The sequence below is a fragment of the Nannobrachium achirus genome (assembly GCF_963921795.1).
Source record: "Nannobrachium achirus genome assembly, chromosome: 6".
Taxonomy (NCBI): Eukaryota; Metazoa; Chordata; class Actinopteri; order Myctophiformes; family Myctophidae; genus Nannobrachium; species Nannobrachium achirus.
In genome coordinates, this window is record NC_137815.1 from 24,624,489 (window position 1) to 24,646,862 (window position 22,374).

Below are 22,374 nucleotides of genomic sequence, written 5' to 3' on the forward strand. Positions count from 1 at the left end.
GACTTTAAACTAGCGATTGATAACATTATTTATCACAGTATTTATCAAAATGTCTACCGCGGTGATACAAATCATAGTGTAAAGTCCGGCCAAAACCACATTCACTTTAATGGAGTGTATGAATGCTTCTGCAGGAGGGGAAACAGCGACCTCTGTTGGGCCACTAGTAGGAACTGCATGTCATTTTGTTCTTCCACGTGAGCTTCGGTTTCAACATGGCGTGGAGCTGTAGAGCTAGGCAAAGATCTTGGTGATGAACTCCAGGAAGCGCTTGGCGTACTGCTCTGGATGGACTGTGGAGATCTCTGCTCCAGCCTGCAGGGGACCACACAGAACACACAGGACTGAATTCCACCCAAAACAGCAGGTTTTTTACACAATGAGTCATCATTCATTCACAGGGACATAGGGCATTCACCAAATATACGAATATCAAATCCACTATTCGACGTTGTTCACCAAAGTCGAATATTCGCTTATAATATTTTATTGTTTTCTCTTTAAAAAAATATATAGTTTAAAAACTTGGCTATAGATAGGAAGTCATAAGAATGAGTTGTCAATGCTCCTGGTGGATGAATTTGTTAATGCTCTATACCAGGGGTTCTCAAACCTTTTTAGGCCGTGACCCCCAAAATAACCATATTTGAACTGGGGACCCCCACCCTGACAAGCACTTGGAATTGTAGGTATTACATTTAATGTGACTCGGTTCCGCAGATAAATATTGTGAAAATAGCAGATCTACATGCTCACAACGCCTCGCAACGCGAGGCGTTGTGAGCATGTAGATCGGCTATTTTCACAATGTTCACCTCTTGCTTACTTAATATTTGACAGTTTGGCCAGTCCTGTCGAATATTCGACTATTCGAATACTTTGAGGTCGAATAATTTGAAATTTTGAATACTAAAAATCACTATTCGTGAATGCCCTACAGGGACGTGCAGAGAATGTTAAAGAGGCAGGGGCTGACATTTCTAAAATGGCCTTTTGTTGAAAATATCGAAAATCCAGACATCCAAGCTCACAACACGTCGCTTTATACAGTACCACACTAAACTAAGCATAATCAAGTCAATACTGGAGATGTGGCGTAACTGCACTTATTTCTACATAGAGAGGGCAATTCTTTCAGCAGATGCTGTATTCAAGTCCAGGAGAGTTTGGTCGGACAAGGCAATTCTCTTGAACGCTGCCTTCAGGTATGGCATGGAAAGAGGGCATTTACATTTCTTTCACCATAGTAAAAACTGCATTCATGGTCTGGAGAGGGCACTTTTTACAGTTGGGTAAAAGGGCATGGGCTCAAGCCCCCTTTGATGTCTATGTGTGCACGTGCCTGTTCATTCATTGTGCCGCCACCATGCGGTGTGTGAGTGGTTCTGTGAGATAAATAAGAAACTACAGCACCTAAAAAATATGCCCAAAGTCGCTTCTAATAAGCAGACATGGACCGAAGCGCAACAGGAAACAGGATGCAGAACCAAAAGATCATAATTTATGGAAACCGTGTCCATCCTCAACTGGAGCCACTAGAGGCCAAATGGTCTGATGACATTTCAGGTCTCATCCGTTATCTCACTATATTAATACACCAGGGGTGTATTGATATAGTGACCTTTTCATAGATTCCATATAGGCCTAGTTTCATCGTTTGACAGCACAATCATCAGTGTATTTTGGATTCATGTAAATGTGTGTTTTCAGATATTAACCACTTGAACAGTCAATACTTAATAAACTTGACCTTTCACTCTGTACTTAGTGTCCTCTTTTTCCCCTCAACCTCTTTGCCAAAAACAGACGATCTACAAGCTCACAACGCCTCGCAGCACGAGGCGTTATGAGCTTGTAGATCTGCTATTTTTGGCTAAAGTTCTCAGATTATGGATGCTAGGGTTCAAGTGGTTAATATAACAAAAAGAGAAAAATGTTTCTATCACAACGATTTGGAGGACCCCTCTAGGGGTCCCGGACCCCCTGTTGAAGACCCTTGCACCGGCGCCTAACTCTGTCCCCACTAGGGGGAGCACAAATCCTGGAATCTTTTTTTTTTTTATCTTTTTTTTTTTGCGCCGCAAAGCGGCGCCGCGAAAATCGGTTATCTGCGGTTATAAAGTCGTCTAAAACGACTAAACGAAAACGGGTTTTCGGGTGTCTTTGGGGCTTCAGGAGAGGACCTGGATATGTTGCTTGGTGCGCACCTTTTTTTTAATAGGCTCTGACATGACCAAATAAATAGAACACTAGAGCTGCACATTAAATAGTTATCCTATTCAACAGTGCTATTTTTAAAAGCAATGATGAATAGATGGAGAACTATGGCAGATTGTATCAAGATATGCTGCACAGTGCACACCTCGTAGTTGCTCATGCAAGACAATATAAATAATAGCCTAGTAAAGAGAAAAGACACCGGCGATGCGTCGTTTGCACCTGATAACTGCACAGCAAGCGTTTTATCGGAGCAACAAGCTCTGCTCCCACAACGTGAAAGCCTTGTGATGCGACATGCCAGCATGAGAGACACAGACAGAGAGACAGATGAGATGCTCTACTCACATATGTATGCTGCTGCGGAGATTCCGAGAGGTTAACGTGCCGTATTTCCAAAGTGTGTTCTTGTTTAAGTCACAGCATGGTTTAAATATCCTATCGTAAATATGAACTGTGGCTATAATATATTGTTTTTAATCCACGTGGGTCCGTGTTTACTTAGTTACACTAGAGTTTCGAGTGTCATGGCAGCTGGGTTAAGACGGACTTCCTCTAAAATCGGATTTCAAAATAAGAGAAATAAGAGACACTTAAAGGACGTACGTGTTAACGTGCAGTAAGTGACGCCAGAGCTAGGGTCTGACGTTAAATAAATAATTAAATAAGTACGCAAAAGCACTTCAAGTTGTTTGATCAGCACGCAATATTCCTGCGGGGGGGGGGGGGAGGGGGGGGGGGGGGGGCGGCAGATCTGGGGGAGCCGTTGCTCCCCTTGGCTCTATTGAACAGGCGCCAGTGGACCCTTGTAATACACCATCATCATCATCATGCATTACGGCTTCTTTAGAAAGGGCGGTGTTGATCAACTCACTCCATGTTTGACGGTCTTGGCGGCGTGAGCAGCTTTCTTCTTGGTGTCGTATTGAGTCAGCACGTCGATGAGACCCATGAAGTAAACCTCCCTCTGGGGCGCTCCTACAGGGGTCAAGGTTCAAAGGTTCAAAGGTTGTGTGTTTTCATCGTTACATCTTGTGTACAGCAGTGTTGTTTTTGACAGCAAATTTTGATTTAGTTTTAGTCATAGTCTTTTGAACAAAATATAATTTAGTTTTAGTCATAATTTAGTCTCCTGAAAGGTTTTAGTTTTAGGCAAATTTTAGTCGACTAAATATCATGAGATTTTAGTTGACTAAATCTACAGTTGATTTAGTCAACTAAAATATATTTTGGCAGGCCTTGATGGCATCGTAATGACTGATTTTACACTTGGTTGCTTGCTGAAAATAGCCGATCTACAAGCTCACAAAGCGTAGATCTGCTATTTTCAGCAAGCAACACCTGAGAGCAACCAAACATAAAATTACTTTCTCCTCCACTAGTCCCTCCCTAACGTTTTTATTTTGTTGATGAAATTATCAATATATTTAGTCTTAGTTTTAGTCATCATCACAGCTTAGTTTTTATTTAGTTTTTATTTAGTTTTCGTCAGTGAAAAAAACACAGTCGACACACATTCTTCATCATAGTTTTAGTCGACGAAATCAACACAGGCAGGGACGTGCAGGGAATTTAAAAGAGGCAGGGTCTGAAATTTCTAAAAGGGCCTTTTGGTGAAAATATCGAAAATAGCAGACCTCCAACCTCGAGCTTGGAGGTCGGCTATTTTCGATGCTTGATTTCTACACAGAGAGGGCAATTCTTTCAAAATCAGATGCCGCATTCAAGTTCAGGAGAGTTTGGACAAGGCAATTCTCTTCAATGCTGCCTTCAGGTATAGCATGGAAAGAGGGCATTTGCATTTCTTTCATCCTGGTAAAAACGGCATTCATGGTCTGGAGAGTGCACTTTTAACACATGGGCTGCTAAGGTTTATAACATTTCTAGCTGTTGCTGCTGCCACCATTCACTTACGCTTTATTTTGAAGTGCCTCGGAAGCTTCGTGCGTGTGCACGTGGGTGTCCGCTGACGATTGAGGAAGATAATCCCTTTGTTTACAAAAGCTCGCGAAACTATAATCCAAACGGGAGCCGACCATCGCGGTAAAGTGTCGCCGTGAAAACAATCAGATCTCTGCTTCCCTGGCGTCCTTTTCATCTGATTCAGAGATAAAGCCCATCTTATGTTTCAAAGTACAATGTAAAGCAATGTAAGCTGCCTCCGCCATTTTATACCTCTCTCTATCACTGCCTGCTGCGGGGTGACGTAATGGCCCCGGGTCATTCAGAGGGCAGCCAGCAGCGTGTACAGTTAACCCTATGTTGCCTCGTCTGTCAACGAGATAACTCCTTTTGGCAGGGGGACACCTAGTGGCCTTAACTCGTCACTGAACGAGTTTGGCTCCCAAGTTGTTAACAGACGGATAAAAGGGCAGGGGATCAAGCCCCCTTTGATGTCTATGTATGCACGTGCCTGTGTACAGGTTCAGTATGTGCTGCTTCATGGCTTAACATAATGCATAGTCATTTACCAGTTGATTTGAGCACACAACACCTTGACTGCTTTAGCTGCACTTCACCGGCTGCCAGTCTCCTTCAGAATTGATTTTAAGATTTTACTGCTAACCTTTAAAGCTGGTCATGGTCTGTAGCATCTAAGTGATAATACCTAGAGCTCATATGTGTGCCGTATCCTTAGATCATCTGGTCAGGGTCTACTGGAGAGTCATAAGGCTAGGTTGGTGACCAAAGGAGACCAGGTATTTGCCATAAAGACTCCCCAGGAACAGCCTACCAGAGGACCTCACTAACTAACTATCATTAGTTTTAAATCCCTCTTAAAAACCCTTAGAATAGTAAGCAAACGCCTCAGTCCATATTCAATCTGTGACACCGATGAAGCCGGTCGATTTGGCGTAATATGGCCCAAGTGTGTGCCACCAATACTGTGGGAGGAGTAGCGCGGCAAAATAAAGTTTATCCGGAAAGATGGAAAGAATAAAGTCAGACAGACAAGTACTATAGTGTGGCAACCACTAAATATATTATCACTGTCGGGCAGAAACCTTCTATCTCCAAGTTTCAGATTTGGATGTTTTTTTTCACGAAGTAAAGCCCTTCATCGTACAAGGCCGTCGCACAGAAGTAGTGAAAACAGCCGATCTACAAGCACACAAGGCCTCGCATTGGACACACCGTAATTGCTGGACTATAAGCCGCACCTGAATATAAGCCGCACCGCTAGAGCGCCCCTGGTGGCCGTTAGCTGTGAAAATGTACATATAAATCCTTGTTAAAGACCACTGTAAAACTAACTAACTGGCCGTTAGCTGTAAAAATCTCTATATAAGCCGCACCATTGTATAAGCCGCAGGGTTCAAAACATGGGAAAAAAGCCGCAGCTTATAGTCCGGCAATTACGGTACAATGTTTCCACCCGAGAACGCCGAAATATTCAGTCTCTCGTGAGGACCCACCTACGTCGCTCTGGATGGCGTACACGTCCACGTAGGGGTCGAACTCTCCGGGGCCCATGGGCTTGAAGGAGTTCATGTAGCCAGCGATGCCCTCAGGGGAGGAGCCGTAGGAGGCTGGGGGAGGGGCATGGTCGTTGGGCTCCGCCTCCTCCTCTTCCTCATGGGAGGAGCCAGGCTCCTCATGCTCCTCCTCCTCATGCTCCTCCTCCTCCTCTTCGGCACGCTCCACGTCATGAATCCCCAGCAGCAGGCTGTAGTCCATGATCCTCATGGACACCAGGAACTGAATACATACACATTATGGAGACATTATGAATACATACAGACCAGTACATTATGTAAAGTATAATGAATGGCTCCGCGGTGAATGACGAACAGACCGACGGCCTGATAACTCCCCGGGGCGCCAGCCGAGGGGAGTTATCAGGCCGAAGGGATGTTATATATCGTCATTCACCAAGGAGCCATTCATTATGGCTATTATCCGGCTACTAAATAAAATTAATAATTTGACTCAAAACTAAAAACAAAACAAAGTATATCCTTGTTTACAGACGGCTGGAAGTGTTCCACAAAAAAACTAGGAAGTGCTGATTAGATAGAATCCATTTTCTGATACTACGTTGTCTATTTTTCGCTTAAATATACTTTTAAAAACATTCTTGAGAGCAACGTTTAGTTCTAAATGTCGCTGTGTGTTTGTTTACATGGGTGACATGTTGGATACGGCACGAGATTCACGCAGTGCACATTGATGTCAGGGAATCAGGAAAAAAATAGTCCAGTTTCGATAATCCCATTTAAAGTTAGATCTGTCGAACAGTGTTTGGCAATATTGCTCAGGACAGTAATATGTTACTTATTACATATTACTCCTTAAAAAAGTAATAATAATATATTACTTATTAATTGGAATCAAGAGTAACATATACATATTAGGGCTGTCCCCGACTAAGGATTTGTATAGTCGACTAGGATTTTAGTCATTGTGTTGATAGTCGAATATTAGTCGACTATGGCCCGTTTTTTTATTATTATTATTATTATTTATTTTTTTCGTTTTTTTTTTTTTTTCGTTTTTTTTTACCCCTTTCTTTTACAATGGCGTATAAACAACAGAGGTGAAACACTCATTTAAATAACATGTCTTCTTGACTTTTGTTTTAATAGATAACTCATTCATTATTTAAGCCAAGGTTTATTATCATGGCCTTATAAGAATAGTAATAAATACAGCAATAACAACAACGAAATAATATCTCTAAAATAAATAAAGTAACTAAATAATATAAGGCGAATTAAATAACAAAATACTAAGATAAGTAGGCCTATAGCAGGTGTAAAGTGTATATTCACTCAGAAGCTAAATCCCCAGACTCCGATGTCTGTGTGTAACAGCCATGTAGCGGTGCAGATAAATGCATTTTTGCACTAAAATACTTCACAAGTGGAAAGAAACCTAAAACTTTTCACAAGTACTCCTTAGGGGTTGTTCCTATGATAAAACACGTTAGACACTGAAAAATCAAAATGGCTGCCATGTTTCCAAGATGGCTGCCTCTGAATAGCACGCCAGCCAGTTAATGTCTGATTTTCATAATATTAGAGTTGTTTTGTAGGTTTTAAAACATCCTGAGTTCATTTATTACACTTTTAAAGCAGCCAGAATAACCTTTCTGACTTTTGGTTGGGGTCTTTCCTCATCTGGGACCCCCCAAACAGACCACTGAGCCTATCTCAGTAATCGCTTTGCTCCTGCTCCAAAGCAATGTTAGATTAGATCATAACTGAAGCATTAAAGTTGTTAACTGGGCTCTGAAAGCGAAAATGAGTAGTAGCAAATACCCAGGGGTCTTCCACAGGGGGTCCGGGACCCCTAGGGGATCCTCAGAGTTACTACAGGGGGCCTGCCGAATCTTGATGGGGACGTTTTTTTTTTCTCTTTCTCTCTCTTTTTTTTTTTTTTTACATTTGAAACTGTTTTTATTAGTATTCTCAGTATTATTTATAACATGAGTGTGTTAGACAGACAGGTTCACAGGTGTTACTGCAGGGATTGCAAGAATTAAGGTATTGCAACTTCTCACTTTGGGCGCGCAGAGTCTAACATGTCCATTTATTGTACTGCACTCACACTGACAACACAATACACACACCTCTTTGTTATCGTCACCCCAAAACCCGCACCCTATATCCTCTTAAAGTAAAGGTCAATTGTACCCAAAGAAATTCACTACTATACATGTCCTCCCTAATAGTGTTCACAGTTTCCACTATAGCATTTGCAGGGCGGAGAGTGCAAGGCTGGTTATTGTTTGAGCAGCTGCACTGTCCCTTGTAACCTGCTTGGCAGCCACGTTTGATGAGCTCAAGTACTGCCTTTGCAGCAGGGAGGGCAAGAAACCTGACTGGAACATACCCTCCACTCTCTGAATTCCATCTATTTTTTTTTTCAATTGATGGAAGCTCAGGGCAATTTGTCAGGTATGACAAAGTAGGCATCATAATACGATACCTTCATCAAGGGACATGATTTTGAAGAAGTGCAAACACATGAAGAGGCTGATACCCCGATTCTTTATCAAGTCCTTGCCTCCGGTACAAAAAAAGGAAATTTATATATTCGAGTGAGTTCAAGTTATTGGATGTAACAAATGTCTAGGGTTCCTTTGCGTACATAGTTTTTCAGGTGCTGACTGGGGAAGAACATTTGTTGGAATCACCAAAAATACATGGGTCAATGTCTACTTGATGATGATGATGATGACCAAGCCATTAACCGCTTCAAAGACCTTGGCAAGGTCATTGGCCATTCCTCCTGAGCTTATAAATGTTGAGCTTCCATCAACATTGCAGTCGGAACATTTTGCATGCCATGTTTACAGTTCAAAAGGTCCAACAACCCTGGGATTACTCAGATGGGAACTATTTCTGTCAAAGAACTTGGAGGGTGAGATGCTACCTCCAACTCGTGCTGCACTGCTATCACATTACCTCTGTGCCAACTCCGTCACAATGCAGGATAAATCATACCTGACAAATTGCCCTGTGCTTCCACCAATCGAAGAAAATAGATGGAATTCAGAGAGTGGAGGGTATATTCCAGTCAGGTTTCTTGCTCTCCCTGTTCCAAAGGCAGTACATGAGCTCATCAAATGTGTCTGCAAAGCAGGTTGTAAGGGACGGTGCAGCTGCTCAAATAACCTGCCTTTCACTCTATGCTATGGTGGAGACTGTGTCAACACTATTAGGTTGGACATTGAAGATGATGATGATGAAGACAAATATATCCTGCATGTCTGAAATTACTGTATTGTAGTGAATCTCTTTGGGCGTAATTGACCATGGGCTCTATAAGAGGATAAGGTGAGGGTTTTGGTGTGTGTGTGTGTGTGTGTGTGTGTGTGTGTGTGTGTGTGTGTGTGTGTGTGTGTGTGTGTGTGTGTGTGTGTGTGTGTGTGTGTGTGTGTGTGGTCAGTGTGAGTGCGGTCAGTGTGAGTGCAGTGCAATAAATGCGCTCAAAGTGAAAAGTTGCAATACCTTCATTATTGCAATCCCTGCAGTAACAGCTGTCAACCATAACTGTTTAACACAAAAACATTATAAATAATACTGAGAATACTAATAAACCATCAAAGAACAATACATAACACCAGGATACATAAAAACATTCGAAGTTTCAAATAAAAAAATAAAAAAAGATCTCATCGAGATTTGGCAGGCCCCCTGTAGTAGCTCTGAGGACCCCCCCAGGGGTCCCGGACCCCCCGTGGAAGACCTCTGTTATTTGCTACTATTCATTTTTGATTTCAGAGCATATTTCAGATCTAATTTAACATTGTTCTGGAGCAGGAGCAGAGCGATTACTGAAATAGGCTCAGGGGTCTGTCTGGGGGGTCCCAGGTGAGGAAAGACCCCAACCAAAAGTCAGAAAGGTTATTCTGGCTGCTCTAAAAGTGTAATAAATGAACTCATGATGTTTTAAAACCTGCAAAACAACTCTGATATTATGAAAATTCGATTAACTGGCTGGCGTACTGTAAAACATTTCCGAAAAGGCGGCCATCTTTAAAACTGGTGGCCATTTTGAAAATTAAGTGTCTAATGTGATTTTTCTAAAGAATGACCCAAGAGGTACACTCTGTCAAATTTTGGTGCTTCTTTCCAGAACTGAAGTATTGTTCTCCTTAACTGCCCCGCTAATGCAACTACTGTATAGGCGATGTGGTCGCCGGTCACACATTTCTATGGGCTCTGCCCGACACCAATATCTGTGTAACATCCATACATGCATCTATCCACGAGACGCTGCACAGCCTGCGCTGAGCCTGACAGAGAGACAGCGATTGGATTTTACAAAACACGCTTTTGGGAGTATGGACATCACATAATGGACTTAAGCCAACTTACTTTTATCTGACATGTTGCTCGGTGTGGAGTGGTAGGTCATAGCCAGATCCTGCAGCTTACTTTAGTTTTGTCATATACTTAAGTTGTTTAAAGTGAGCCTGATTGAGTTGTTAACACAGGACAGCTGTGCAGGTTCTGTGGAGTCTACGCAATGCACACACACAGACAGTACGGGCTGTGCCTCATTAGCCTGATTTCAGACTCTGCATATGCAGTTCACTCAGAGAGTGGGCGGGTCTATTGGCTGGAGCCAGGCTAGTGCCTCATTGATTGATTGAAAGCAGCCAGTAGGCTATGCATGTTTTATTGTGAGAAACCAAAGTATATGTTAAATCATCGGACATTAAGCACCCCAACAGCCCCGCCACACCCCCCCCCCCCCCCCCCCCCCCCCCCCCAAAAAAAAAAAAAAAAAAGTTTTTTTTTTTTCTTTTTTTTTCCATTCGACTAAGATATTGCCATTCGACTAGGTGCCGTTTCGATCGATTAGTCGACTATTCGACTATTCGGGGTCACCCCTAATACATATTACATATTACCCCCCCCCCCTCCCACCAGACCAGACAAAAGAGATGTACAACAATAGAATCCAGCTCCTTTAAGAAATGAATCAATTTCTTTTGAATAATAATCATGAGTCACCAATCAGCCAAAATGGATATAAAATATAGTAGAAAATGTACAAAATGTTTTCAAAAGACAGCCGACAAAACAAGACTAATATGTAATATATACTATTTTTTACGAAGTAATGTAGTATAATATTACTGTTTTGGCACTGCAGTTGAATGCAGGCTGCTCCAGACAGCATTTACAAAATGAGTCAATGAGAGCCAATTGTGTGTGTGTGTGTGTGTGTGTGTGTGTGTGTGTGTGTGTGTGTGTGTGTGTGTGTGTGTGTGTGTGTGTGTGTGTGTGTGTGTGTGTGTGTGTGTGTGTGTGTGTGTCTCTATCTCTCACACACACACACACACGCACGCACGCACACACACACACACACACACACACACACACACACACACACACACACACACACACACTCACACACTCACGTCCTCACCTCTACGTCTCTGTTGAGCTTCTCCATCAGTGTTGCTCTCTGCTCTTCATTTACATAAATCTTTTGCATATTATTCCTGAAGTCCACATCTTTGTAGGTGGGCAACTCTTTACCCTGGAAACACAGGATGTTACAAAATATGAAATTGTCCAATATTGTATGGTCAAAATCCTCCAAGGATAATATTCAACCACTTGAACACAAAGAGTATTCTTGGGCAAACATATAGCCGATGTACCAAACTTACAACGCCAGTTGATCACGGCAACGGAATATAAATAACTCATTCAGTTTCCCCACACATTCTAAGGCGCCGTACAGACATTTGCGTGAAACATCTTCTCCGTATCGTCTGAGAATGGCCACTGGGGGCGCCGTACTAATGCATTGTCAATAGAAGGTTGTTTGGTGTTTTGTCGTTGCCGTGTCTCTTGGCCAAAAGACAGGCTGTGGTTGAGCAAGAGACACGGCAACGACAAAAAAACAAACAACCTTCCATTGACAATGCATTAGTACGGCGTTCCCAGTGGCCATTCTCAGACGATACGGAGAAGATGTTTCACGCATATGTGTGAGTCCAGCCTTACAGTCCACAACAGCCCAGGCCTCTGGCAGTTAGGATAAACAAATGAGTAATATATTTCTTTAAAGTAAAACAAACAAATCAAAACAAACAAAAAAATAGTCTGATCTCACCTTTTCTTTGAAACTTGCTTCACGTGACACCAAGGACCCCTGTAGAAAGACAAGACCACATCTAACAGTATTTCAATATGTTACTTAAAAAAAACAATAATATCAGACTGAGCAGACAGAGACAGAAGTGTTTAGTTGTTGTTGTACCTTGAGGTCATACTTCCTGTGGACATGCAGTCTGTGGCTGAACATGTTCCTCATCACCAGCAGGTAGGAGTCCTCGCTCTCCACGCTCACCCTGTACATGGCCAAGAACTGAGGGAGCAGCGTGCTGCCGTGGCACGTCACAATGTGCTGCAAAACACAGGCCATATCACATCACAAAGTGCCGCAAAACATGGGCCACAACACGTCACTGTGTCCTGCAAAAGACAGGCCACAACACGTCACTGTGTCCTGCAAAACACAGGCCACAACATGTCACAATGTGCTGCAAAACACAGGCCATAACACATCACAAAGTGCTGCAAAACATGGGCCACAACACGTCACAATGTGCTGCAAAACACAGGCCATAACATGTCACAATGTGTTGCAAAACACAGGCCATAACATGTCACAATGTGCTGCAAAACACAGGCCATAACATGTCACAATGTGTTGCAAAACACAGGCCATAACATGTCACAATGTGTTGCAAAACACAGGCCATAACATGCCACAATGTGTTGCAAAACACAGGCCATAACATGTCACAATGTGTTGCAAAACACAGGCCATAACATGTCACAATGTGCTGCAAAACACAGGCCATAACATGTCACAATGTGTTGCAAAACACAGGCCATAACATGTCACAATGTGTTGCAAAACACAGGCCATAACATGTCACAATGTGCTGCAAAACACAGGCCATAACATGTCACAATGTGCTGCAAAAACAGGCCATAACATGTCACAATGTGCTGCAAAACACAGGCCATAACACGTCACAATGTGCTGCAAAGCACACTAACACGATTAGGTGAGCAGCAGTTAAGTGATTTAACAGTTTATTAATAAATACATCCCCAACATGAGGTGCACTATATGCCCTATATGAGATAATAACCATGCAGCATTCCATCACTCTTGTTACCCCACAAGAACCTTATAGCATCCAACAATTGTGACGCACTGTAGATCAAATATATTTACTGTAGAGTGAAGTCGGGACATTCTACAAGCTCACAGCGTGTTGCAGATCTTGTAGATCTCCATTTTTGGGGGGGGGGGTAAAAAAGTAGTAGTTCTGGTATAGACCTCTGGTGGACTCCAGGTTAACCCTTGTCTTCGTGGACACATCCACTGACTGTGTCCTACACCTGCAGTTCACAATAGCTCTCCCACTGATAACTGTGATCCCCAATTAGACTGGCTGGTCCGGCATCAAGAGCGCCGCCTGTGAGCAAGCTGTTTCTGTCCGCCAGCCCTGGCCTCACAGGCCCCGTCGCTCCATCTGGCTTCTGCCAGGACGGCCAGATGGCCGGTCAGTCTGAGCCTGGAAAACAGAAGCCTGTATGAGGAGTAGCGCCCGCGCACTGCCCTGGAACTGTCTCTGGATCACTGCTTCTCAACATGTGGGTGGGGACCCCCAGGGGTGTCCCTGCAAGAATTTTTGTTACAAGCATACTATTAACCAATTAGGTCCTATTTTACATTTGTTGTAACAGTATTTTTGCATTGTGGTATTGCTACCTTTTATATTAAAAGGATGACTTCACCCATTTTCACCTTATCTGTGTAATTGGTCCTCATTAATGCTCATTATAAGATATGTTACATAGTTTAACTTATTTACATTTATTTGTGAATTAATTTTTTCTATTGACTCTATTGAATTAAAATGTTTAACTTCTCCCAAATATGGAGATGACTGACATCATAGATATCTGACATCATAGATATCTGACATCATAGACCACATGAGACTGTGGCTGGGCATTCCCAGATATGGGACTAAATATTGATGACATTAAAAATGTCTGAAGTCATCCTTTAAGTAAAGAATTCAGAGTAGGCTACTTCTCCCATCACTGGTTTGCTTCCACATTTTGTACATCTTGGCTGTTCCTTTGTGAGGTTGCCAACAAAGGCCTAAATAATATTCAGAGTGTGGTCTCTCCTGGTCCCCAGAGGCCTGCGGTTCTCTCTCGGAGCGTTAAGCCCAGACTCTCCATGTCAGAGCTGCTGTCTGCATTTTATGGCTCGTATTGTCAGAAGAGTTCCTTTCTTTTTGGTTAAAAGTCTCAGCCTCATATTTTCTGCTTTGATCCTGACGTTGCTATGATAACCAAGGCTATCATAAGAAGCTCTTCCCTTGAAAGGGAAAAGATTTTTTTTTTTTTTTTACAGTGTCGCTTGGTTTTACTTTGAAGTAAATGACACGATGGAACTATAAACAAATGTGACACACGTCATTGAGATTGTCTACTAAGATATTGTACTAAAAAACAAATACAAATAATGTTATTAAGGTATATAAGTCAATAAGATAAATGTTTTAACGAGAATACAAAAACTAAATAAACATCTTCAGTCAAAATCAACAGAATTAGAACTGTTGAATCCTACTATCCTATATTAAAATTGCCTAGAGGATGGGGGGACCATGGACAAATTTAATCACCAAACTTGCCAAAAACACTGCCATCAGAGTAGTCATACCAGGGGCCCAGTGTGGCCCTCACAGGCCCATCAGGGGCCAAGTTAGGACCCCCTCAGGGCCACAGGCGCACACTATTCTCCTTTTGTACAAAGCAGTGCAATGCAAGATAGAGGGCGCCAGATCCTTTTGAGTCACACCCTACCACTACTTCCTGTTCATCCACAGAGCATTGATTCTAGTTGTTTTCTCAAATTAGATTCAAGTGCTTTCTTTTCACTTTTTTCAACTTGTATTACTTGTCAAAATTCATTGTATTTGTCTGCCTCATCTTTTTACCATCCCAAGTAATAAAAGTTGAAAGTAGTGGTAGGGTGTGACTCAAAGTGATCTGGCGCCCTCTGTCTTGCAATGCACTACTTTGTGCAAAAGGAGAATTGCTCTGATCCACACAAAACGTGGCACAAATACTGTTCAGGGGTCGACCATCAGAATAGCCATACCAGTTAAGTTAGGGACCCCCGGGCCGGGGGCCACATGCCTACTGTTGACCCGATCCACACCAAACTTGGCACAAATACTGTTCAATCCCCAGATCTATCCGACCGACCGACTTCAAACTCGACGCGCGTATCGTCAAGGACCCAAGGGGGTGCCCACGACGAAGTTGGTTGTTTCACCGGTTGTCCAGAGGTGGCGATCAGACCAAAATCCCCATAGGCATACGGTCCGTATATGGAGATCCAGTTGTCCAGAACCAAATACAGTCTGAATGTAAATTTTTTGACCGGTGACCTGGGGATACTGGGACAGGATTTTGTGTTAGTTTTTTGATCTTGACCCCCCTCCCAAAAATCTGTACGACGGGCCTGCTCGCGTAGCCAGACAACTATTCCACAATCTCTGAATGCTACATAGAGTCTGGAACTACAGCTCCCGAAAGACGAGTAATGGAAACGGGCATTACCGTTCAAGAAAATATATTTTAAAATGTAATTTCTGCTAAGCAGCAAGCTAAACATGTTTAGATGATTTTTATTTATATAATGATAAATGTGCGCGATGTGAGACGGAAACGGAAGTGACGAGGAGGCTTCACTTCCGCTTTAACCGGGTACTCATCGTTCTTCTTACGATGCCCCAGACTGTATGACGGGAGCATTTCCAAATCGCGGAGTCAACAGTCTGTCCACGCGAGACTAGTGGTATTGGGACAGGATGTTGTGTAGTTTTTTGACGGGATGTTGTGTAGTTTTTTGACAGGAAGTAGTGTAGTTTTACCTGGTGGTATTGGGACAGGATGTTGTGTAGTTTTTTTGACAGGATGTAGTGTAGTTTTTTTGACAGGATGTAGTGTAGTTTTACCTGGTGGTATTGGGACAGGATGTTGTGTAGTTTTTTGACAGGATGTTGTGTAGTTTTTTGACAGGATGTACTGTAGTTTTACCTGGTGGTATTGGGACAGGATGTTGTGTAGTTTTTTGACAGGATGTTGTGTAGTTTTTTGACAGGATGTACTGTAGTTTTACCTGGTGGTATTGGGACAGGATGTTGTGTAGTTTTTTGACAGGATGTTGTGTAGTTTTTTGACAGGATGTACTGTAGTTTTACCTGGTGGTATTGGGACAGGATGTTGTGTAGTTTTTTGACAGGATGTTGTGTAGTTTTTTGACAGGATGTACTGTAGTTTTACCTGGTGGTATTGGGACAGGATGTTGTGTAGTTTTTTGACAGGATGTTGTGTAGTTTTTTGACAGGAAGTAGTGTAGTTTTACCTGGTGGTATTGGGACAGGATGTTGTGCATGTCCTCCACCTCCTCACTGGAGATGTCCTTCACCACCAGGGTGTGGTCACACGATGTCAGCAGTTCCCTGTCCCTCACCGGAGGACTGCGGGTCAGAGACACCTGTTTAGAACAGATAATACAGCTCATTAATTTTAGGCCTAGAATTATTGAATGCTTTAGCTATTGAAAAATACGGTGCCGCGCTGTGAGCTTGTATATCTGCTATTTTTCCTGGAACAACATATTTTGAGATGGGGGTCCGTGGCCAAATACATGTAGTTTTGGGGGTCCTTGGCATGAAACATTTTGAGAACCACTGACATATACATAGTTAAAAAAACAAACAAACAAAAAACCTTAGAAGGATTTAGAAGACACAGGTCAAAATATTCAAAGATTTGCACACATTTTCAAGATTTTTCGAAAATAGCAGATCTACAAACTGCGAGTTTGTATATCTGCTATTTTTTTAATACTTAAAGCATAAAATATTGCGTAATAATGTGTTCAGGCCTAAATGGGTTAATGTTTACCTGAGAGTCTCAGGCTGAGACACCTGTTTAGACCAGATAATACAGTTCATATTGCGTTTTTGATCCATTTTTGACCCATCAGAATTATATTAACTAAAATGGTAATAATGAATGTTGTTGTGTTAAAAAAAGCTGTTTCTGAGGATATCATGAAGCCTTGTCCAAATACAGAAATGTAAAACTTATTTTTTATATATTTAAACTTGAAAACAGGTAAAAAAAACACTAAAAAAAAACACAATGGATCGAATCAAATTGATTCATAATCGACCCCTAGCATTTTAGTCATGTCATTATTTCAGTTGAAAAATCAAACGTTGTGATGATAGCTGATAAACTCACAACATACGTAACAAACACATACTAAACGTATTAGAAACCATGTTAGCTTGTGCATACGACATTCTACGTTGCCTGTAGATGTCCCTAGCGTCAGATAGGTCATTTGTTAAATAATGGCTTGACCTCATGACAGACCTTGAGGGCAGTACCAGACAGGAAGAAGACAGGAAATGGCAGTTTACTGTCTTCTTCCCTACTTCTATTTAATCATGATGCTATACTCTTCTTTGCATTGTAAATGATCTCACAATCTTAGCCACAGTGAGAACAGATTCTCAGTAGCTGTTGAAGGCCAGCTCTACAGTATATGGACAGAGGATCACCAAACCATCCGCTTACATCAGGACAAGTGGTTGTCCTTATGTTGACTTTCATGTGATGATTTTCATATTCTTCATATTCAAAATGCTGACAATCACTGACGGAGGGCACAATATGAGAGGATGCTACGTGATTCATTGATTGTGTGTGTGTGTGTGTGTGTGTGTGTGTGTGTGTGTGTGTGTGTGTGTGTGTGTGTGTGTGTGTGTGTGTGGGTGTGCGTGCGTGCGTGCGTGCGTGCGTGCGTGCGTGCGTGCGTGTGTGTGTGTGCTTGTGCATGTGCATGTGTCTGTGCGTGCGTCTGTGTGTGCGTGTGCGTGTGCGTGTGCTAGATAATTGTTCTCAAAGCACAGCAGATGACTGGTTCCATTGGCCACCTGGCACATGCAAATTATAATACAAAGAAATGCAAATTCAAAGGGGACACAACCACACACACACACACAAAATGACACACAGTCAAATCCTCAGTGATCTATAACTATAACTAACTCTGAGGCTGAGCGTGTAAAGCGTTGGTTCTCAAAGTGGGGTCCGGGGACCCCCAGGAGTCCTCGTAGTGGAGTGGTACCATGCAGGGGGTCCCCAGCAAAATATTTTATAACCACATGATGTTTTATAAATGTGATGTTTAAAGCATCAAAAAGTACAGACTCTAATTTTGTTTTAAAGATTAATATTTTTGTTGCTGTCCATTTTCTTTGTTAATTTGATATAAAAACGTAATACTGGAAAAAAGTGATTAAATCCATAGATATCTCACCTGGTACTCCTGGTCTTCGATTCCAAAACGTTCTCTCAGGTTTCTGAACACTTGTGGACAGTACTCTTTGAACTTGAACTGTCCTGGAAGGTTCTCCCTAAAAGGAATAATGCAACATTATATTAGATGGAATAAGAAGAATAAAAAGCCTGCTTTATTGGTTAAGAGGAGAGGAGAGAAGAGAAGAGACAATATAAGTAAAGTGAAAATGGATGAAATAGCATTATAAAGATGTATATTATCATAATACAATGTAATATCATATCATCATAGGGTGTCTAGTCAGTAATACTTGCAACCAGGCCTGGTATTTCATCATGTTTTTGGGGTAAGCTCTCTTGGCACAAAGGAACACAATTATATTCATCAAAACAAGCTAAGCCCTGGACTTACCCTGGACACTATAGACCAGTGGTTCTCAACCTTTTCAGGCCCGTGACCCCCAAAATAATCATATTTTAACTGGGGACCACCCACCCTGACGAGCGCTAAGAGTCGAGGAATTACATTTGGCATAACACGGTTCTATTGTGAAAATAGCAGATCTACATGCTCACTGCGAGGCGTTGTGAGCACGTAGATCGGCTATTTTCACAATTTCTGCCTCTAATATTTGACAATTTGTCCCATGTTTAATTTGTCATTTCAGAGGTATTGAAAAGTCCTTCAATTGTCACTTTAGAAATGTGCAGATACCCTCTAGCCCAGGGGTCAGCAACCTTTTTGAAATGAAGTGCCATGTTTTTATTTTCTAGAGTGTCAGTGTGCCATGTCAACATACATTTTAATGACATATTATGCAACAATCTTTCCACCTGAGATACAGTAGGTTACGTCGCGGAGAAATATCCGTTTCCATCAGAACTGAGACTGAAAATAACTTTTAAACACTTGAACCCCAGCATCCCTATTCTGAGGGGGAAGGTGCCGATCTACAAGCTGCTATTTTTGGTGAAGAGAGTTGTAGATGGAAAAATAACTCATCAAGTACAGTCTGTTTTACTAAGAATAGTGAAGTGAATTCCAAATATTATCGAATTATTCTGTGGCACCCCTGGACTGGCATCGCGGCACCCTATACCCTTTTCATATCTAGGACTCCCAAATCTATATGTATTTGGCCACGGACCCCACCATCTGAAAAGGTTTTGTGCCAGGGACCCCCAGTAGAGAAGATTTGTGTAAAAAAATGTCCCCAAGGACTACTATTTTAGAAGCACTGGTTTAAAGTGAGCTACAATCAGCTATGGCAGACACAACAGTGTGTGATGTATGACCAAAAGCTTCACTTTTATGTTTGTACAAAAGTTTCAAAAAGCAGGTGCACTTTACAGGCAAAAAGCTCTTGAACCGAGAACATGTTGCTATAGCAACCACACTAACTGTAAATCTCCACAAGAGGTTCCCCTGTGATTATATGAGCCAAAAACAACCACTTTTACTGCTGTTTTTCACCATTTCTGTTCAGCACTATCACTACTACTCAAGGTCATTGTGATTCTACATTGAAAGACACAGCATCCAATCCAAACACCATCAAGCTGTCACACATTCAGTACCGAATAAAATCCCAAATGAACACTCAGGATTTTACAGTGTTACCGTCCAGACGGCATGAATTCAATCAAGGTTAAACTTGAAAAGAAAGTAAACACATCATCTCATAACGGTCTGTTATTATTTCTCCCCGGTACCTACATAAAATAATACATTAAGAATTTATAGCAGATTGTTTTCTGTTTCTGACAGTTAAATTATGACTGTGATTAACAGCACTATTATGACTATGACATTGTTCTTGTGCCATTCTGTTTATGAGTCTCATACAGTATACCAGAGTCTTACATTCCTCAATGGATTAAAAAGGATTTGGCTGAAATCCACTTTACCCTCAGTGACGTTGCTGTACATTCTGACTATGCTCCACCAACAAACACTTTGGAGCCCATATAACCTGACCATGCATATTAAATATTGACATGCTTATAAGAGTACTATGACATTACATATCTGTCAAAGTAGACATGCCATTCCGGAGGTTATATAAGACAGTGAAGAGTTGCTACAACTGCAATACAGTGACAGGTTTTCCTTTTTTTATGTCCCTCCGCTGGTGACCAAGTGGCGCTTTTGCGTGTCTCTCTCTCTCTCTCTCTCTCTCTCTCTCACACACACACACACACACACACACACACACACACACACACACACACACACACACACACACACACACACACACACACACACACACACACACACACACACACACAGATCTGCAATACCGCTGGTGACAAAGTGGCACTGTTGCGTCTCTCAACACACACACACGACCACACACAGTGAAGCATGCTTCAAGCTTGTAGATCTATTTGATCAGTTTGGTTTCCACCTGTCAGAGACGATAACCTTCTTTGGGTCAGTTCAGGCCGGGGCAAAGGGTTCTAACACTGTTTGACTCGGCACATAATAATCTTGGGGGTCCTTGACATGAAAATGTTTGAGAACCACTGATTTAGAAGACATTTATAGAATCGGGTCAACATTTTCAAAGACTTGCACAGATGTTCACGTTTTTTTTTTTTTTTTTTTTTTAAATAGCAGATCTACAAGCTCGCAGCGCGGCACTCAGGGCCGTGCTGTGAGCTTGTAGATCTGCTGTGACGCGTTGACCTGACCTTGTAAAGTCTGAGACCCGGCCTCCTCATAGCAACACCATTCCCATGTTTAGATTTTTGGATTACATGAAAATATTGTTTAGTATACACATAGCAGGCTACATGAATGTCTTGATCTTTTCAAACTGCTTTTGTTTTACTTTGACCCAGTTTGACCCAAAAGAAGCAACGGTGACGGTGAAGGATATGGGACAACGTGACAAACAGTGTAATCAGATTACTTGTTGAAGAGGTGGTGGCTGACTTTGATCTTGCTGTTGGCTTTGAAGTCGTCTGGAAGAAGCATGACAGGGACAGGCAGCTGGCTCAGGTCATTGATCTGCATAGTACATACACACACGCGCGCACGCACGCACGCACGCACGCACGCACGCACGCACGCACGCACGCACGCACGCACGCACGCGCACGGACATTTTAACAATGTATTCATGTCCACATAAAGGAGAGCATACAAGGATACAAATATTGCAGTTAAGATTACATTCAAAAAATCATTGATTGCATAATGTTTACATGATGATACAATGTCACTCGGTACGTACAGTACGAGACAATACAGCACTTTGCCAGCCTTTTTGCCTCCTTTTTGGGCATCCCAAAGTTGTTGAAACCCTCTAACAATCTCCCAGTGAGCCATAGTCACATTAGACGTCTGTCTAAAGGAAAACGTTGAGATAATAGCCATTTTGGTTAGAACTGACTAAAAATAACTTTGCACTTCAAGTTTAAAATGATACTAAATATATTTTTAAGTGTCCAAATAAATTCCAAACACTATTAAATTATCTCACGGCACCCCTGGACTGCCGTCGCGGCACCCCAGGGTGCCCCGTTACCCACGTTGAAAACCCCTGCTCTAGGCTAAGGTCAAAGGTGCATGCATGCCATCTCTAATACAGAACTCCTGTGGACTCTTCATCAACCACAACACACGCACACGCACGCACACACACACACACACACACACACACACACACACACACACACACACACACACACACACACACACACACACACACACACAGGGGCGTCACGACCATTCATGGTGAGTACGACGGAACACCCCCACTTTCTTTTTTTTTTCCTCTGCTGCAAGCTGGCTCTCTCATCAACACAAACGCAACCCCGAAACTACAACCAATCGCTCCCAACCTCCTTGCCCACTGGCCCCCACCATTGTGCTTACGTTCCTTCCGGAAGCAGTCTCCCAGTTTCAATACAGAACCGCGAGGCTCCAGGCATATGTAAACAAACAACATTGCATTATGGTGGACTGTGTGTTTTGCTTCATTAATTTGCAACAAAGCACTTACCAAGGGAGTATTGCATGACATCATGGACAGTTCGTATGCTATCGGATAAAGGGGGGTTTTAACAAGGTAAGAATGCTCTCTCTCTCTCTCTTTCTCTCTCTCTCTCCCTCCTTCCCCCTTGGAGAAATATATTTCTTATAATGCTGCCACTGTGTATGCAAAAAGCATGACTTATTTGCAAAACTGTCTGCCACCGTGCATTTTTTTTTCTGTCAGTAATAGCCTATTGAATCTAACGTGGGAACAGAACAATC

The 22,374-nt window shown here is 42.2% G+C and overlaps 1 protein-coding gene across 1 annotated transcript in view; it reads right to left on the reverse strand.

The window, feature by feature from the left end:
• Positions 1-234: 234 nt before the first annotated feature.
• Positions 235-22,374, reverse strand: part of LOC308286930 (phosphatidylinositol 5-phosphate 4-kinase type-2 gamma-like) — a gene marked incomplete at both ends in the record, with an annotated part of 22,660 nt that continues 520 nt past the window's right edge. The window contains 9 exons of the mRNA XM_080728052.1: positions 235-315; positions 3,092-3,195; positions 5,634-5,916; positions 11,104-11,217; positions 11,800-11,838; positions 11,947-12,093; positions 16,159-16,290; positions 18,130-18,226; positions 21,026-21,123. Coding sequence (XP_080584178.1) covers positions 235-315; positions 3,092-3,195; positions 5,634-5,916; positions 11,104-11,217; positions 11,800-11,838; positions 11,947-12,093; positions 16,159-16,290; positions 18,130-18,226; positions 21,026-21,123 — 1,095 coding nt within the window. The remainder of the gene's footprint in view (positions 316-3,091; positions 3,196-5,633; positions 5,917-11,103; positions 11,218-11,799; positions 11,839-11,946; positions 12,094-16,158; positions 16,291-18,129; positions 18,227-21,025; positions 21,124-22,374) is intronic.